This window comes from Ostrinia furnacalis, unplaced genomic scaffold, assembly GCF_004193835.3.
Source record: "Ostrinia furnacalis isolate ACB-3 unplaced genomic scaffold, ASM419383v2 OfSCF2102, whole genome shotgun sequence".
In the NCBI taxonomy this organism is placed as follows: domain Eukaryota; kingdom Metazoa; phylum Arthropoda; class Insecta; order Lepidoptera; family Crambidae; genus Ostrinia; species Ostrinia furnacalis.
Genome location: NW_021132341.1, coordinates 194740 through 213711, shown reverse-complemented (window position 1 = coordinate 213711; position 18972 = coordinate 194740). Strand labels below are relative to the sequence as shown.

Sequence of the window (18972 nt, the reverse complement as noted above, 5' to 3'; positions counted from 1 at the left end):
GGGTCCCGAGTTTGGGAACTTGTATTAGATGAGTCGTATCCCAGACAACTTTGGGAACCACTTATAGGGTATTAGACTCTAAAAATAAATTTAAAAAATGCGGCTCGTTGTAAATGTTGGGCAGCATTTCATTTTTTTTATTAATGATGTAAATTATAAAAACTTATCAAAAGAAATAAACACATAATAAACTAGCTATAAGTACATTATTATTCAATGTAAGAAGAGATGACTTAAATTCTTTTGTTCTTTATATTATACCTTTCGAGTCGCTCATTAGTATAAGTTAGCCTACATTACCTAGCTTTTTACAATTCTTCGGTCACAAATAATTTAATATAAACTGTGATATTTACTTTTATAAAAATGCCATACTTCGCTGGCAATAAAAATAAAAACAAAATTTTGTAATATTCTAAATAATTACTCGATAAATACTTATTCATAGATTCAAATAAACATTTGACGTTAATATGTTTTATTATGAAAATAAATAAACAACTTTTTTATAAACATTTTTTGCTATTTTCATTTCCACAACATAATATAGTAAGTATGCCTGCCTACCCAAGTACCCACGTATCTATAGGTACCCTGTGCGTATAGATACATACATGAATCATATTTGCATAGCCGAGCCGAGGCACAGTTATCTTAATTCAAGTACAGGGATAAACTGGCACAAAATGCTTTATAGCATTAAGTTTAGGTACCTTATGAAATACTCGCACCTAACTAATTGATTTGTAATTAAATATGTACTCCTACTATAAAAAAGTAACAATTAAATTAGTTAATAGGTACCTAGTCCTTGTTACTTATCGGTGGTCGGAACTCAGCACTTTAAAATCGAGTCAGTTCATCGTTTCTATTTCTGCTACGGCAAAACCGCTTTATCCATCGGTGGTGGGTGGTGGGGTGTAGAAGTCGGAACCAATTTTGAGATCGAGTTCGCTGATCGGAACTTCGAGGTTTGACTATAACATAGAGATAATTTTTTTAAGTGATTAAGTAAGGAACGATCATTAAAAGTATAATATACATCCCAACATTTTCTTTAATAAACTACTTCGCAATATTTTTTTCTTACACTTTCTTATGAACCATCTTTACTCAATTGAACCAAGTTAAAATGTTTTATTCCCCCTACTTTTGAGGAGTAAGTACCTACCAATGAGGATCATTTCGATTTTTAGCTGTGAATGCAGATTTATAGGGCTAAGAAATCCTTAATACACAGTCCAAAAATTTTTGTTCTACGACAAAAATTGACGAAGTTATGGCCAAATTACTAAAAAAGTTCACTGACCGCCCGGCGCGGGGACGATGACGTCACTATATCCGATCCGAACGCTGCCGGCGTACTGCGTGGATAGATAATATTTTTTTCTAGCCAAACTATCAGTTTGAGAGAAAAACTTGTAATGACATTTATTCATCAGAATAAAGTAAGCTATCGATAGGTAATTTTAAAAAATAGAAATTGTGAAAAATAACGCTAAAAATCCATACGCTCATACGATTCAATGGAACGCAGAGACGCGATTGGGGTCTCCGCGGTGGTATATTTGGCGATTTATTCAAATAAAGTGTTCATAAGTGTTGTTAGAGTCATATCTTCTTAAGGTATAGCTGAGGCAGATACACTCTGCCTAGGCTACAAGACATTGCTATGCAGACAATGATATTACAGACTTTTGTTTTTATATAATATCATTGTATGCAGATCATTTCGATGTAGGTACACGCAATACCTACCTGTTATTTAGTTTTTCTGAGTTAAACCTACGTACCTACCTATCTATTCGCCGTTCCCATGGGCGGGCCAGCTGCTGCAGGAAAGGACAGCTGCTCCCTCCTGGAAATCTATTTAATCTTAGCCTAGACATAAGCTGGGTATGACTCCCCCTCGGCCAGAAGCTGGGTATTACATACCCCCCCAGGCCAGAAACTGGGTAAGGCTAGCCCCTCCCCCCAGCCCATAGAAACTGGTTACGACTTTACTACTACTCTACATGCACTAGTTCAAAAAAGGTATGTGTACCTTTGTTTTCAAGTTGCCATTTGCCTCAAAATCTATCAACCTATACCAATACTAAGTATTACTGAGAAGTAACATTTTTCTACCTCTAATTTATTTTTGTGCTTTTTCGATTTTCTTGAGCAAAGTATGGAAATTCAGATGATAGGTACACAGTTCTTTTTACTACTTTAAATTACCAATACTCGCCATTTTCAGTTTAATGTAATATTTTTGGGTTTGAAGACTATGAATAAAACTAGGTAACTGAATTTGTAACAACTGTTATAATAACATACAAAATAACACAATAAATCTTAACTAATCCTAACTATACAAATATATATTAAGTATATTATTTCTGTGTTTCATCCATTTGCGTATCACTCTTGAATCCTAATTTTGAAAGATCTTCTTTAGCCATCAGGTTATGTTCCATTCTGCAAGCTAGATAATCCTTAGCTTCATCTCGACACAAAGAATTGTTGCTATTATTGGTGAATAAGCACTTCATGTATTTGGTCATAGTCTTCTTACACACTCCTTCGTGATCCAAAGGGAAGCTGCCTTTCTCAGGCGGCGTTGGAATGAACTGCTTCTGGCCAAAAGTCATTGCTGTCGACATCTTTATTACACTAAGTATAGTCAGGATCTACTTTAAATTAAGAACAGATATTTACGGTGTTTACTCCTAACCAAATATCAATTCTGGTTATTGTAAATTAAATTATTTTGTAAATAAAAACTCGTCGAAGAAGAAAATAAACTGTGTTGACAGATCAGCTGACGATAATATGACATTGTTGACAGATGACGTTTGTTTTTTTTAATATGCATGAGAAATCTTTAATTATACTATTAATAAGCTTTAATTAATAAAACAAATTATTAAATAATTCAACAAGTTGACCATATCAATCATACATCCACCATCTACACTACACATTAATGTACCAAGGGCGGTTTTAGTTTTTGTTTACGCACACCCATAATACACTCGTATTCGAAATATAGTCGAAAATTGCTGAGTTTTGAATTGATTACAAAAATAAGTGACCATTGTATGGCTATGGACTATGACCATGAAAATTTAATGAAGATGTAAAAAAATAAAGAAAGCTGGTGTAATATTTGATACTTCTGCCTATTTAATAAAAAAAATACTGTCACTACTGTCAACTTTGCTCATTTGCTGTCATTAATGTCAAATTGTACAAATTTCATACACGCACGTGTGATTTGTTTTTCTATGTATTTCTTTGAATTTAAATAAAGTTATGTCACGTTTAATAATTAAAAATCTACCAAATAAGGTAATTCATTATATATAATTTGCTAAATGTTTAATCAATTTCTATAGTTTATACTATTTTATGTAATTTTCGCTCAAACTTTTAGGTAACTGCACAGAACCTAAAAGATATCTTCAGTGAGAAAGGAGAAATTACAGATGTCCAACTAAAATATACAAAAGATGGAAAGTTCAGGAATTTCGGATTTATTGGATACAGAACAGAGGAACAAGCCCAAGCTGCCAGGGAATATTTTGATGGTACGTGTATCAAGTCCATGAAAATAGAAGTACAAGTCTGCGCCAACTTGGGAGACGAAAAGAAGCCTAGGGCTTGGAGCAAATATGCGCCAGACAGCACAGCTTACAAGAAAATACACAAGGATGACAACAATGACAAAAAAGTTGAAAAAAAGCAACAGAAAAAGAATGAAAAAAATAAAAATAAGATTGTTGAATTGCTCAAAAAGGTATTTATGTTTTTTAATAATAGTGTTTTGAGATACACATATTTTACTTTTACCCTTCTACTATTCTGGCTCATAAGGTATACCGAGCAACCAAAGCTGCTCTGGACAACCTTTACCTATCCCTCAAACTATCATCATATGATATTAAGATAAAAACATTTTACTGGTATCAAATATTACCTTACCTTAAATTGTTATCACTCTCTCCTAGCGTAGCTTTAATTGAAAGACAAGTAATTTTTTCTAATCATCAGTCATCATTTAACCAACATTAAAACAATATTTCAGCATAAAGAAGACCCACTGTTTGCGGAGTTCATAGAAGCTCATGTCAATGACAAAACAGCATGGATCAAGGAAGCCTTTGAAAAGGCCGCCAATAGTGACGATGAGGACTCCGGTGTGGAGGATGAAAAGCCTGCTGCCACAGAGACCACAGCAGTTGCAAAGGAAAACGAAACAGAAACAAAAAATAGGAAAGTGGAAGATGACAATGACACTACAAAACAAAGTAGTAAAGTGGAAGATAAAGTAGCTAATAAGCAAATTAGTGACTTAGAGGTAATTTCTTTTTTTATTTATCATTATTCGTTAAATGAAACAAAATAACATTCATTGGTTTCATAAAACAGATACAAACATCATTAAAGCTAAATTCATGGGAGATAATAAAAAAAATTACAATAATACTTATAATAGCTGAAAATGTATTTTTTTATTCATTTTACTACACATCTCAATGCTACTTTACCAGGTTTCAAATTGTTGTTTTTCAGTATATGAAACTACTAATGAAAAGAGTTTATGGTCCAATACAAGAAAGTGAAAATCCAGTACAGGAACAAACAGTAGAGGAACAGACAGAAGAAAAGCCAGTAAAGAAAATAAGAAATCGACAATTATTCCATATTAAGGCAAGTCACTGTCCTTTTTATTACACATTTTAATCATGAAAACTAGATTATACGGATTTTTTTCTATTTCATTAGTATTTATTTATTTACTAAATTAAACAATATAATAATAATCAATAATTGTATTCCGTCTACAGATAACAGGCCTACCCTATAAATGTAAGAAGAAAGATATAAAAGAGTTTTTCAGACCCTTGGTGCCTTACTCAATAAGATTACCACTTAAAGCTAAAGGAAAAAAAGTTGCAGGATTTTGTTATGTCGGATTTAGGACAGAAAATGAACTAAAAAAAGCACTCAAGAAAGATAAATTATTTATAGGTAAGTTCTCTGTAAAATTGTGAATTCCGTCAGATTATAAACTGACGTGGTTAGATTACAGTCTAAGGGCCTTCGCCCACGGCGACTTTTCGGGCTTTTTTGTTTCACGGCGTTTCGTAAATGCGCGACAGCATCGCTACTTACGCGCATTAGTCGCATTTGCAACGCACTACAGAAGTGATGCCAACGCGCTACTAAACGCGCTACAGCAGCGCGACTGCATCGCTACAAAAGTCGCGGTGAGGGCCCTAACCTAGCCTGATCCACTGTTAGCTTACAATATCACGCGTTATATTATAAACTGACGGAGTTTACAATTTCATGTTGACATAATAATATACACTGTGTCCATATTCAATATTATCCAACAAATATTCCTTGCAGCAAATCACCGAATACATATCAGTCAATATGAAGATAAAGCAAAAAAAGCAGCTGAAGAAGAAGAACAATTTAATCAAAAGAGAAGAAAAGAGGTATAGCATTAGTCAAAATCTCATTATGATGGTATCATTAAACTAAAAATACTCATTGAATTAATTACTTTTTCAGCAAGAGAGTAATGAAGAAAGTATTGGTGAAAGTGGGAGTATATTTGTGAGGAATTTGCCTTATGTCATCTCAGAGGAAGAAATCACAAACTTATTTGAAAAATATGGTAAAGCATTTTCTTATAATTCATTCTATATGATGTGCGATGTAATAGGAAGATAATTTTCTATTCTTTTCCATTTCCATAAATTAGAGTTGACCCTGCAACTACGCCCAACCATTAATGTTTGGGAATGACCTTTTTCTTCAATAATCGACTTTTTCATTAAGAAACTGTGTACTAAAAGTAATTTATTTCCAGGGCCACTAGCCGAAGTGAACATGCCGATAGACAAGGTCCTCCGGCAGCCGAAGGGCTTTGCCACCGTCACGTTCGTGATGCCAGAACACGCCGTCAAGGCTTTCACGGAACTGGACGGCACGACTTTCTGCGGCCGCATGCTGCACCTGCTGCCCGCTAAAACAGAGGCGCTTGAGGATGCCGATGATAATGACGGTGAGCATTACTTTCTTTGTAGTCTTCTGTATTTTATTTGTGACAACCAAACCTTAGGGCGTGTGTTGACAAGCTGGTTTCTACCCGGTTCGGTGACGGGCTGATTCGTCGCCGGGTCGACCATCATTAAAAAACGAGCACCGGCCCGACGCCGCACCGGTCAAAAACCGGATCATTAACACACGCCCTTAGGCTTAGTTACTTATTATAGTTATACTAGGCTATAAACGAACTTAACCGTCTGATTGAGCCACTGTGTATGATTGTAGTTCTCTTACTATTCCTACCAACCCAAATCCCCCAAAAATCTGCTACAGATTTCTAGCACTATTTTAAAGTTTAATCCCGTAAAAAAATGACATATTAAAAATCCATTCACCAAGACAGAGCCCCAATTACGGTAACTTTTAACGTCTACAATCCAGACACGCTTCATCGATTCTGCGATACGATTGGTCAAAACAGCTGACGTACGCTGTTGAACGACCAATCGTATCGCAGAAACGAGAAGCGTGTCTGGATTGTAGACGTTAAAAATTCTAAATTCGCTGAATTTTCGATGTCAGGCACACGTTACTTATTTATTTGACCGTATTGCATAAACGCATTCTAATTAGTAATTACTGTTTAGATGGACTCACATTCAAAGAGAAGAAAGCAAAAAAGCTGAAGGCCCAAGCGAAGTCGTCCCACAACTGGAACACTTTGTTCCTGGGAGCCAACGCAGTCGCCGACGTCGTGGCCGCCGCCTACAGCACCACCAAGGAACAGCTGCTCACCGAAACCAACAAAAGTAAGAATCTTTAATAACAATAATAACTGTACCGATCTCTACCGCCCAAAAGGCGAGAGAGTTTGGCCTATAAATACAATAATTTTATAGTCCACGCCAATAGAAACTGACTATATCGTAAAGCAATAATGATTTAAAAAATCCAGAGGGATTGAACCCTCTCAGTATCCTTAACATTATTTCACTTCATTTCACAAGATTCAGACAACTCGATATCAATATTATTTGACTGTTGGTTGCAAAACTTGCCGGTTTTTATTACTCTCTTGCACCCCTACGAAAATCAATAAATCAAATCTCGATTCTCGAAAAAAAAACCCGATTTTCGGGACTAGAATGAAATACTTTTTTGAGTCTTTAATTATTTTACTGGTATCAATAAATTATATTATTCCCTTACTTTGACCTTCTCATGGTGAAGTTCTGAAAACAATACAGAATAATTTGCACGCGACAGTACCATGAAATTCTGAAATCGATTCTCATGTGTTTTTTATAATATCTTTGAATATGTATATTTATGTAATGCAATTAATTTCTTTAGACACAAGCGCCGCTGTAAGATTAGCGCTGGGAGAAACTCAACTGGTTGCCGAGACACGCAAATTCCTCGAAACCAATGGAGTGTATTTGGATGCTTTTAGTAAGGTAATATTTTTAACTGACTTCAAAAAGGAGCAAGTTCTGATGGTACTGTTATGTGTATATTGTTAGTTAGTTTAGTGTCACTTAATATTTATTTATTTTCAGCCAGCAAAAAGAAGGTCGAAAACATGTATATTAGTGAAAAATTTACCAGCTAACACAGAGGCGAGTGAAGTCAAGCAGTTATTTGAACGGCACGGTCATATTGCCAGGTTCCTGATGCCAGAACACGGTATAACAGCACTGGTAGATTTCATTGAGCCCTTCGAAGCTAAGAAGGCGTTTAGCAAACTAGCTTATTCCCAATTTAAGTCATCGCCTTTATACTTAGAGTGGGCGCCAGAGAATGTATTTGTTAAATCAGCTGAAAAGACAGAGACCGATAGCAATGAACAGACAGAAATTAAAAAAACTGATACTGTAGAAACATTTGAAAGTAAAAAACATGTACCAGAAACTAAGAAGGTAGAAACGCAAATTCAGGACACCAAAGACAGTGTGGTTGAAACTGAAGTATTGGGAGAACCAGAAAACGATACGACGTTGTTTGTCAAAAATCTTAATTTTATAACTACAGAAGATTCGTTGAAAAGGGTGAGTACCTTCTATCTAACGGTATTTTTAAACTTGTCTTTATAGGAACCAAGTTAGAGGTTATAGTGATAATAAGTTCCTTATTGTAAAAATCAAAATCTCGCTATAGAGGTTAACTCTAAATGTTCACATAGCATATTTGTACGTCATTCAGACTGGTTTTAATATTCAAAGTATTGGATAACTTAGAGCAGCTGAATCCACTTTGTTACCACAGCAGTTACATAATTAGAACAACCTAATTTAATTTCAACACTTTCGACAGCATTTCTCGCGAGCTGGAGCAGTCCACAATGTCACGATAGCCAAGAAGAAAGATCCGAAATCACCAGGACAATTCTTATCGATGGGATACGGCTTCGTTCAATTCTACAAAAAACTGGATGCTAATGAAGCTCTTAAATTATTACAAAATTCTAATTTAGATGGGAAGGCATTGGAGCTGAAGCGCTCTGAAAGGGGAAACACGTACGTATTTTGGTTCAACACCACTTATACTGAAATAATATAATGTTTTACATATTTATTTTATTTAAAAATAATGTTTTACAGGACGGAAATCCAAACAAGTAAAAAAAGCACTAAGCATTCCGCACAGAATGGTACAAAGATTCTCGTACGCAACGTGCCATTCCAAGCGAACAGAAACGAGCTCCACGAAATATTCAGGTAATTACTGCCGATATTGAGTCACTGCTGATTAATAGTAATTTTAAATAGGTATTATCGCGCGATAACATTAATGAAATGTATTCCTGTACGATAAAGACGCGCTTGTCTTTGAATCGTATAAATAATCTATTTCTGGTTTTTTATCTTTCTCATTATGATCAATTATGGGTTAATGCCTAGAATTATCAAAATTTTATAGTAATATAGGGTGGGCCTAATTTTTTGCAAATAGCAACACTTGTCTTCTCGAAAACGTTTCGAGGTAGAGGTGGGTGACGAGACGGGCTAACCCATTAGAATAGTTTGTAATATTTTTTTAAACAATGAAGAAAATTAATAATAACTTTAATTAATAATTTCCTTAAATGTTCAACTTGACTATTAAAACTTTCAGGTGCTTCTTTTCTTTGTACAAAATGAATAGTCCATCTTTTTAAATATAACTAGTTATAAATTGATATTAAATTAGAAATGTTTGTTGATTTGCTTCAACTCGTTCAAGTCGTATGAATTGTGTATTTTATTAAACCACATTTTATTTTTTAGAGCTTTTGGCGAAATAAAAACGTTGAGACTGCCAAAAAAATTGACTCCAGGTTCGGACCAGCATCGTGGTTTTGCTTTTGTAGACTACCACTCCAAGGCCGATGCAAAGGTGAGCATAGAATGGATAAATCCAAACAAATGTCTATGCTTTGAGTTTATCTACCTATACTTTTATTATAAAGATAAAAGATTTGTTTTGACTGTTTTTTTTATTGATTTTATAATTTTTGTTAAAAATGTATATCATCTACCCGTGCGAAGCCCGGGCGGATTGCTAGTATGTAATAAAAATAAGTGTTGCCATTTACATTGATATCTGCTCATTGTGCTAAGCACAATGAGTTTTCGATTTTATTCCCAAGCACATTGTGCTACAAAATCGATGTAATAGCTCATTATTTTTTTATGTATTTCATGAATTACAAATCTTGCAGTAGAACAATTTAATTAACTAAATTAATTGGTTTTCTTTAGATGAATTAATTGAAGTCTCAAAATTCAATTCAATCTCGCTCAACAATAGATATTTGGTTGGGCTTATTGTAAAAAAAACAGTCAAAATGGCTTGAATCACCACTTTTCGTACGCGGAGCGCGTATTCAAAAATCATAATCATACTCAAAATCATATTATTGTTTACAGAGTGCATTTGAGTCGTTGTGTCATTCAACTCATTTGTACGGTCGACGATTGGTGTTGGAATGGGCCGATCAAACGGATGAGAATGAAGATGTGGACACACTAAGGAAAAGGACCGCAGAAAAATTCAATGCTAAGACGCCTGGCGGCAAAAAGTCGAGAAAGGGAGCCGTAGATGTTGAAATGTTTGTTGATGGTGATAAATAAATTTATTTACAAAATGGGATTATAAGATTCCTTATTTTGACCCATTCAAATAATGTTAATGAAGAGTATTCACTTATTAACATTGACGAAAAATTTTTTGGAAGGAAAAAATAAAAATATCTAAGATTTCTTTTAATAATCTACTGTAAATAAATAAAGTAAAGAAAACGTTATAACTTTTGAACTAGGAGATATTAAGGAGTATTAACAAAAACAAAATATTATTTCATCCATATTTATTTCGATAACTTTAATACAATGTAATTTTATAATAAGATGGATGGCATACAGAGTTACATTTTGTCTATGAATTTAAGATAAGTTGTCAAATATTATGTAACTGCTGAACAGTTTTATTAGTTACATTACATTAATTCATCCTATAATTATTTACAATAAACTAAAATTTTAAGGCTTATGAATATAATATTATCTTTATTTATAAATAGATAAGTCTCTCCAAGTGAACCTTGGTATGCTCCTAGAAAGAATTTGATAGAGAACCACAAAGTAGCAAGCATTCACAAAACTAGAGGAATTGAGAAAATCGGAATTTGTACAAGGATATTGACAATATCTGATGTACAGATGTTTAGACTATATCTAATAAATATTTACATGCTTCTGAACATTATTTGTTTATTTTAAGATGATAGGACACATTTAAAATTATTAACTTTTTTAAAGATTACTCTAAAATATAAATAAACATCAATGACCATTACCATACACAAAATACCATAAGGTCTACTTGCACAACAAGCTTCATTTTACTTTCCTACCATATTCAACAAAGTCCCATGGTCTTGATTTCCAAAAAGTATTGCTCACTAACATCAGCAGGTAGTATGATTATTAACTTTCATTTAGATGTCCAAATTATATCTATTTTACAATCAAAGAAACTAAAAATTACAGAACATTCACACATCACATTGTTAAATTGCTACAATATAATATTAATATTGCATGCTATCTTAAAATTGTCTAAATAATACATAATCTGAAAAAAAGATATCTCATTACAATCACATTTATTTGTATTATCAACTATTGCCTGTGAATAATATAGATAAGGGCAAGAGAGTTAAACTAGAACATTAAGATGGAAAAATTGATTTAAATAGTTTTGTTTTTAAAATTGGCCCAGTTATAGGTGTGGGCTTTTATTATTTTCTTCAGGCAACACCAGGATTAATAAAGACAGCTATCAACTAGAACAGTAATTTATTACTCCACCTAGAGTCCACATGGTAAAATAATAAAATACTGCACTAGGGAGTTGTTAAATCTAAAACAAATATTCATTCACAATGACTAACATTCCCCTGACTAAAAATTTTTATCAATTATCTTAATAAAATTAGGGAATGTGTAAAGCAATTTCATTACATAACTGCTTACAAACATCGGTGACAAATTATTGCAATTGATTAAACATCAATAAAGCTAAAATAAACAAAAATGAAGTAGAATTTAAATCTATGGGTCAATAATTAGTTAAATGAACATAACTTTACCACAATTAAAACTTATTGTTTTAATCAATCTTAACAGTTGAATATATTTTTCTGACAAATATACTTGTGCCCAAGTAGCCAACAGTACCGCATATTATACCCAGAGCCAAGCTGAACAAAGCCATGTAACCAAAGTAGAAAGTGGTTTGGAACAAGCCATACATCTTGGTTTTAAAAACGAAGTAATAGAAGGAATACAAGTAAACATAGAGGGCAGTGCTGCCTGCAGAGAGGAAGCTAGTCCATTGCCAACGATAATCCTCAGCATTGAGCAAGAAATAAGTACAGACAATAGTGACACAGACCGTTACTATCATTAGAATCAAGAATACTAACAGCATAAAACCATATACATAGTAGATCTTATAAGCCCAGAAAGAGGTAAAGATGAAATACATTTCAATGAAAATAGAACCAAATGGCAGAACTCCTCCCATTATAATAATGACAAATGGTTCCATAAACCATTTCTTTTCTGGGATTGGCCTTGGAACTGCGTTGATGCGACAAGGATAGTCAGGCTGTCCAGCTAAATTACGACCAAGCACAGTACCCACAAGGGTCAAAGGCAAAATAACAAATGTACAGATGGACATAACAGCAATCATACTACCAAATGGAATTGCCCTGGAAGCATGGTAATACATGGCAATGAAGTTGATGAAGAATGCTGTACCACATACTAAAACAGGCAACAAGAAAGCAGATAACAGCATTTGCTTTATCCACAATTTCCCACCCATTCTTGCATACAGAGATCCTCCAAAGTACCCATTTACAGGAGATGTGGCTGCATAAATAAATATTGCAGTTGATAATAGTGAACCTCTCTCAGTATAGAGCTCCCCAAATATGGTAAAGATAATGACTGCCAAAGTTACTACAGTCAATTGGTAGCCTGAGCCCACTAGGGCGGAGAATACTGCCAAATGTGGAACAGGTCTAAACACATCACCGTGTACTTGTTTCCATCCATACTCATCTCCTAGATCTTTTTCCAAGTCATCCAAGTCGTCATCTTTAGAGTACCTAGCATAATCTTTACGAAGTGTTCGCATAAGAATCATGGACACAAGACCAACTAAAAATATGACCATCATAAAACTATTAAAAATGCTGAACCAATGTATTCTATGTTGAAAAAAGTTAGGGTCTAAATATTTATCAAATCGATCTTCAAAACGAATACTACTCTTCATCCAGTTTATTTCGTAGGTGAATGGAATCTTAGCATCAGGCGCTAGTCTCTCCTTGTTCTCGGCAGTAAGGTTTACTTCCACAATCCTGTTTCCATTGTACCCAATGTCAAACTTTTTATGGGTCCAAATGTAATGTTGGTCTCCATCAACTTCTCCAACGATTCCCCATATTGGAAGATCATCGATGTACATTTGATACCAGTAGTGGTTCTTCACAGCGTATACTAGTGCCTTGTAAGATTGCTCGTTTAATTCTATGGCACAGAATTGTTGCGCCGGTACATTATCTTTGAATGTAATATCGAGGCCGCTGAATTCGAGCTCGACGCCCTGCAACGCTTCTGACAAAGTCTCATGATAGTGCCCAATAGTTACCTTTGTGCCAACACAAAACGGTAGCGAGAAATATGCATACGTCTCTTGTCGGTTATGGTATGGGCCGACGGTGTTCATCCACAGCACCACTTGTTCTCCATCTTTATACATATGCGTATGTTCGTCACATCTTGCTATAGTCCACAACGTAAATAATAAATAAATAAACTTCATTTTAACGTAACTATTCAGAAAAGATTGCGAATGGACTAAATAAAATAAACATAACACGTATGTAGAATGCCGAAGTCGGACATCAAATAATTGTTGCCAGTTTTTGCAGCAGAAATGTCAAATCTTGCTTAGTAAAAAAAAAACATTCGCATGTGATTTTTTTCACAAGGTTTTTGACAGACAAACGGTTAAATAGCGCTGTCACAATCTCGCACAGTTCACACATTACTCTAACCTCAAAACAAACAAATTTCTAAGTTTTTTAAGGAAAATCAAAATGGATTTAGATTTGCCGAGTTGTATACAAGCAAAATTTAAATCCGACACTGGTGAAGAAGTCGGTAACACCTTGGATTTGCCTCTTAACGTTACTAAGGACCAACTACAACTTATTTGTAATGCACTTCTTCAAGAGGTAAATAACTTTATTTATTTAATTGGTGGTTAACGTGTTTTAGTAGCAGTTTCTTATTAAACATTATTTCGTTCCAGGAAGACAAACCATTCCTTTTTTTTGTCAAAGATGTAGAAATTACTGCCAGTCTCAAAGATGCCCTGGATATTAAATGTTTAAACTCTGAAGATGTTGTAGAAATAATATATCAACAACAAGCTGTGTTTAAAGTGCGACCAGTGACAAGATGTACTAGGTAATTGATTGCCCTGTCTTCTTTCATTTTATTTATAATCTGAATATTGTACAAGTTTATTTAAATTATAAATTATTGCTAAAATTACAGTTCAATACCTGGTCATGCTGAAGCTGTTATATCTACTTGCTTTAGTCCTTCTGGAAAACAACTTGCTAGTGGATCTGGTGATACTACTGTAAGGTTCTGGGATTTACATACACAAACACCCCTTCATGTGTGCAAAGGTAAGTATTTTTTAAGCAAACCTTATTTTTATGTAAAGAGAAAATGCATGTCTACCTCAGTTAATTACAACCAATATTTTTATAACAAGATGTTCTGTACAAACTTAATAAGTAAATATTTTTCATTCAGGTCATACAAACTGGGTATTGTGTATCAGTTGGGCTCCAGATGGTACAAAGTTAGCATCAGCATGCAAACAAGGCAGACTAATAATTTGGGATCCTGTAACTGGTAATCAGATAGGGAAAACTATGACAGGACACAAGCAGTGGATAACAGCATTAGCTTGGGAACCATATCACAGGTAAACACATTGTTTTGTCTTTCTAAAAAAACAGAAGTACCTATAAACAACTTGTTATATGTATTTGTAATTTCAGAAACCCAGAATGCAGAAAGCTGGCTAGTTCTTCAAAAGATGGCGATGTAAGGATATGGGACACAGTAACAGGAATTACAGTTCTAAGCTTGACAGGGCACTCAAAAGCAGTTACATCTGTGAAGTGGGGTGGTACTGGCCTCATTTATACATCCTCACAGGACAGAACAATAAAAGTTAGTAATCATTAAACATCTGCCTTGTTGTGCATAAAAAATATTAATGAATATTAATTTGAAACTTGTTACCAGATGGGTATTATCATTATATTTTTTTAAAGGTTTGGAGAGCTGAAGATGGAGTCCTCTGCAGAACTTTAGAAGGCCATGCACATTGGGTGAACACATTGGCCTTAAGTACAGATTATGTACTCAGAACTGGTCCTTTCCACCCTGTTACAGATAAACATGCATTTACAGATGATAGTAAGTATAGCATATTAGGTACTAATGTTTATCTCTCTCTATCTAGATATACCTACTGACAGTCAGTATGGACCAGCGTTGCCAGTTTTTTTTTTCGCCAAGTCGGGACTTTGGTACTTTTTGAGTGAAAATAGCGGGATTCTTCCGTCAGAAGCGGGACATAGTAAAAAAACGTATAATATAATCAAGGTTTTCAAATATTCGTCTTTTTATTTAACATAAAATTACGTTTACGTGACAATAGATAGCAAAATTAGCCATAGAAAATGTATTTTAACAAAAAAATAATTTTTTAAATCAGATTTACTCTATCGTTTAATTCGTCTTTAGAATAAAAAAAGAAAAAAATAACAAAAATCGAAATTAAAAAAGTTTTATTCTTTAGAATAATATGGCGTTTCAAACAATAGTCAGTGCCCCGATTACGCTAATTTTAACGTCTCCAATACAGACGCGCTTCTTCGATTCTGCGATACGGATTGGTCAAAACAGTTGACGTCAGCTGTTTTGATAATCGGGGCTCTGGTGAAGTGACTCTCTCCGAAAAGCGGGACCGAGCCTGTCCCGCGCGGGACATTTAAATTTGATTAAAAAATCGGGACGTCCCGCCAAAATCGGGACGTCTGGCAACGCTGGTATGGACTATCACTAGAACATTATTTATTTGCATAAGTAACATGTTAAATTCAGTAAAAGGAAGCATAGGAGTACTTAATAGACAGATGTTTATTATTAAGTAAAGAGCTATTATTATTTATCTATTTGTAATTTATGGAATTTTAATTATTTTCGTCCTTTTTAGAAAACATTCTAAAAGCTCGGGCTCTTGAAAGGTATGAAGCTGTATGTCCACAAGGAGCAGAGAGGCTGGTGTCAGGCTCAGATGATTTCACCCTGTTCATGTGGCTGCCTGAAAAAGAAAAACGACCTTTGGCCAGAATGACAGGCCATCAACAGTTGGTTAATGATGTTAAATTTTCTCCTGATACAAGGTAATTTTGACTTAGCCCAACACTACCAATGTAATATTATTAAACAGTTAAAACTTTAGAATTAGCTGTAACCCTTTCTATTTTGGTGCAGGATAGTGGCATCTGCATCTTTTGACAAATCAGTCAAGTTGTGGGAAGCCATGACAGGGAAATTTATAACTACATTGAGAGGACATGTCCAGGCTGTTTATATGGTAGCTTGGTCGGCTGACTCTCGCCTCCTACTGAGCTCAAGTGCAGACTCAACTTTAAAAGGTAACCTGTTAGTTATTTACTTATTTATAACAAGTAACTAGCAATAATGTGTGTAACTTTAATTAATATGTTCTTTTAGTTTGGAGTATGAAAACGAAAAAACTAGAATTGGATCTGCCAGGACATGCTGATGAGGTTTATGCAGTGGACTGGTCTCCTGATGGAGCTTATGTAGCATCAGGTGGAAAGGATAAAGTTTTGAAACTGTAAGTGAACAGGATGCAATCATTGTCAAACTTTCTAAGTCAAAAAGAAATTAAGTTCAAAAATACCTACTTAAACTTGCAATAATCACAATATACATATAAATACAGGGTGTTAGGTAAATGGGTATATGAGCCGACACTAGCCTATGTTAACATGGGTGTATAAATGGTATGGTAAAGTCAGAAAATTGATATCTTCATTTTAATTATTTTAATTTTCATACAAAATAAATTTTATAAAATCGATTTGTATGAAAATTAAAATAATTAAAATGAAGATATCAATTTTCTGACTTCACCATACCATTTATATGCCCATGTTAACATGGGGTAGTGTCGGCTCATATACCCATTTACCTAACACCCTGTATACATAGTTGGTTAACTCCAAGCTCTATTTTCTCATATTTATCTTTAGATAAGTATTTTTATATCAGGAATATATTTACTTATTATAAATTTTGTTTCAGGTGGCAACATTGAAAAAAATATTTAAGATTATAATTTTATTACGAAATAATGTGTACATTATTATTGTATTAAAATATAATACATTTTGATATTACTTAATTTTAATGCTCTTTTTCACATTGGCCTTAATACCAGAAGCTTCTCCACCATACCGAGTTACTTCAGTCCTTGGCTCTCGGACTGCACCCTTCCTCCTAATCTTAGCTTTCCTGAACTTAAGTTTATGTTTGACTCTGGGATTACGTTGTTCCTTTTTGCGGTGAGGTGTCAAACCTTTATTCTTAGCAATTTGGTAGGTTATCTCACGCTTGTCGCCGATATCTTCAGGCACCACTTGTTGAGATGTGGATGGTTTATTTATATCTTCTATTTCGTTTGGAGAGTTCTCAGCATTATCAGAAAATCCACTTTCTTCAGATTCATCATTATTTTTAGATGTGTCATTTCCTGGGTTGAAGTAATCATTTCCTTCATATTCCTCTTCATTGTCAGACACCCCAGTGTCTTCACCATCATCTTTTTCTAAAGCACTAATGAGTTTCAATTTCTTTGCTGATGATTCAACTTGAGTGTTGTCCAACTTGCGTTTTTTCTTGCCCTTTTGTGTCTTTAGTACATGTAACTGTAAGTTATTTCTAACTGCAGATAAAATTTTATCTATTTGTGGTTTTATAACTTCCAAATAAATAGGCTCCATTTTATTTAACATCTGCCTGTATTGATATAATCTTTTTATCACAGGATGATTTTGTATATTGATCCGTTGACTTTTAAGCAGAAAATAGAAACTTATATTTGTGCAGTAGTTTAAAATTAAGTCATAGTTTGTTTTGACAAACTTAGAGGCTGGGCATCTAGGAAGTTTTCCATCTTTAACTAATTTTAAAAGAGGATGTAAATCATCTTTTGCAACTGTTAACTTTGTTTTGAAGTCATCAATCAAACCAGAAAACTCTGGACTTTCTTTCTCAAGAAGTTGCAGTTTCTGTCTCTTGGACATTTGGCTTAAATCACTCTTAATTACAGTCTCCTTTTCTTCAACATCTTTGATTTGTTTATTGAAAAATTCTAATGAAAAGTCTTCATCACCAAGTTGTTCCAGCAGTCTCTTCTGGATGGTTATTGCTTCTTTTTCTTCCATGAGTGCAATTTCTTCATCTCCCTGAAAGCCTCCATAATCTTCATCCACATAATCTGTTGCATAGTATGCCTGCTTTTTCTTACCCCAAGCTTTTGAATCAGGTAAATCATCATCAGATTTCCCTTGATCATCCAAATCACTGTCAGCAATACCTAAATCATCTTTTTTCTGTTCTTCATCATCCTCAGATTCTGAGAAACCATACATTTCCTCCTCACTATCTGTGTCATGGTGTTTTCTTTTCCGCACTTTATCAAGTAGCTTCTTTTCAGAAGGTGAATATTCTTCTTCAGACTCAGAGGGCTCATAATTGCCCTTCATATCAAATTTTGAATTATTAATTCTGAAAACAGTAATGGTATTAGTTAGTTATAGGTAGGCAATGTCTTTGAAATTAGAGAGACAGAATTATGGATAATTAAAATGTAACAGAGCTGGGTTTGGCGCATGGCAATATTCACAAGAATAATTGAAAGTTTGTCTAGATATGATAATGATAGACTGTAAAGCAACAGCACTTGTTAGTTCAATATATCCTAAAATCCTAACCAAACTGACAACTTATGAACTTGGGATTTAGTAACAAAATTGCAATCTCACTCCCAAAAATTATTTTTATGCTTATCAAAATGTTCATCAAATAAATAAATTACAATTCCTTACCTTATTTTGTCTGCCATCGTGAATAAAATTACCAATTCATACAAAAAAGTAGCATGTCACTAAATTATAGAAATTTTAGGTTATTGCAATGACACTGACAGCTTGCAGCTGATCCACACAGATTATAACGATCC

The 18972-nt window shown here is 34.1% G+C and overlaps 5 protein-coding genes across 5 annotated transcripts; 2 read left to right on the top strand and 3 right to left on the bottom strand.

Moving 5' to 3' along the window:
• Window positions 1-2288: 2288 nt before the first annotated feature.
• LOC114354650 (cytochrome c oxidase assembly protein COX19) lies at window positions 2289-2808 on the bottom strand. The gene has a single exon (XM_028307138.1). It carries the CDS (start codon window positions 2643-2645, stop codon window positions 2376-2378), a length of 270 nt encoding a protein of 89 aa, XP_028162939.1. The 5' UTR covers window positions 2646-2808; the 3' UTR covers window positions 2289-2375.
• Window positions 2809-3231: 423 nt separating this feature from the next.
• LOC114354663 (probable RNA-binding protein 19) lies at window positions 3232-10179 on the top strand. The gene is made up of 15 exons (XM_028307159.1): window positions 3232-3333; window positions 3419-3781; window positions 4070-4342; window positions 4558-4695; window positions 4833-5016; window positions 5401-5492; window positions 5569-5674; window positions 5870-6064; window positions 6696-6857; window positions 7402-7505; window positions 7608-8096; window positions 8362-8564; window positions 8649-8765; window positions 9315-9423; window positions 9957-10179. Exons 1-15 carry the CDS (start codon window positions 3298-3300, stop codon window positions 10158-10160), a joined length of 2775 nt encoding a protein of 924 aa, XP_028162960.1. The 5' UTR covers window positions 3232-3297; the 3' UTR covers window positions 10161-10179.
• A 362-nt stretch (window positions 10180-10541) lies between these two features.
• TM9SF3 (transmembrane 9 superfamily protein member 3) lies at window positions 10542-13528 on the bottom strand. The gene has a single exon (XM_028307128.1). The coding sequence runs from the start codon at window positions 13426-13428 to the stop codon at window positions 11701-11703; it is 1728 nt and encodes a 575-aa protein (XP_028162929.1). The 5' UTR covers window positions 13429-13528; the 3' UTR covers window positions 10542-11700.
• Window positions 13529-13611: 83 nt separating this feature from the next.
• Nle (notchless protein homolog 1) lies at window positions 13612-17074 on the top strand. The gene is made up of 10 exons (XM_028307129.1): window positions 13612-13843; window positions 13921-14078; window positions 14169-14305; window positions 14436-14610; window positions 14687-14861; window positions 14966-15110; window positions 15913-16102; window positions 16194-16357; window positions 16437-16563; window positions 17034-17074. The coding sequence occupies exons 1-10, from the start codon at window positions 13706-13708 to the stop codon at window positions 17044-17046; spliced, it is 1422 nt and encodes a 473-aa protein (XP_028162930.1). The 5' UTR covers window positions 13612-13705; the 3' UTR covers window positions 17047-17074.
• On the bottom strand, window positions 17073-18968 carry Sas10 (UTP3 small subunit processome component Sas10). Its single transcript, XM_028307130.1, has 2 exons — window positions 18839-18968; window positions 17073-18518 (listed from the first exon to the last, which is right to left on the bottom strand). The coding sequence occupies exons 1-2, from the start codon at window positions 18853-18855 to the stop codon at window positions 17126-17128; spliced, it is 1410 nt and encodes a 469-aa protein (XP_028162931.1). The 5' UTR covers window positions 18856-18968; the 3' UTR covers window positions 17073-17125.
• Window positions 18969-18972: the final 4 nt, after the last annotated feature.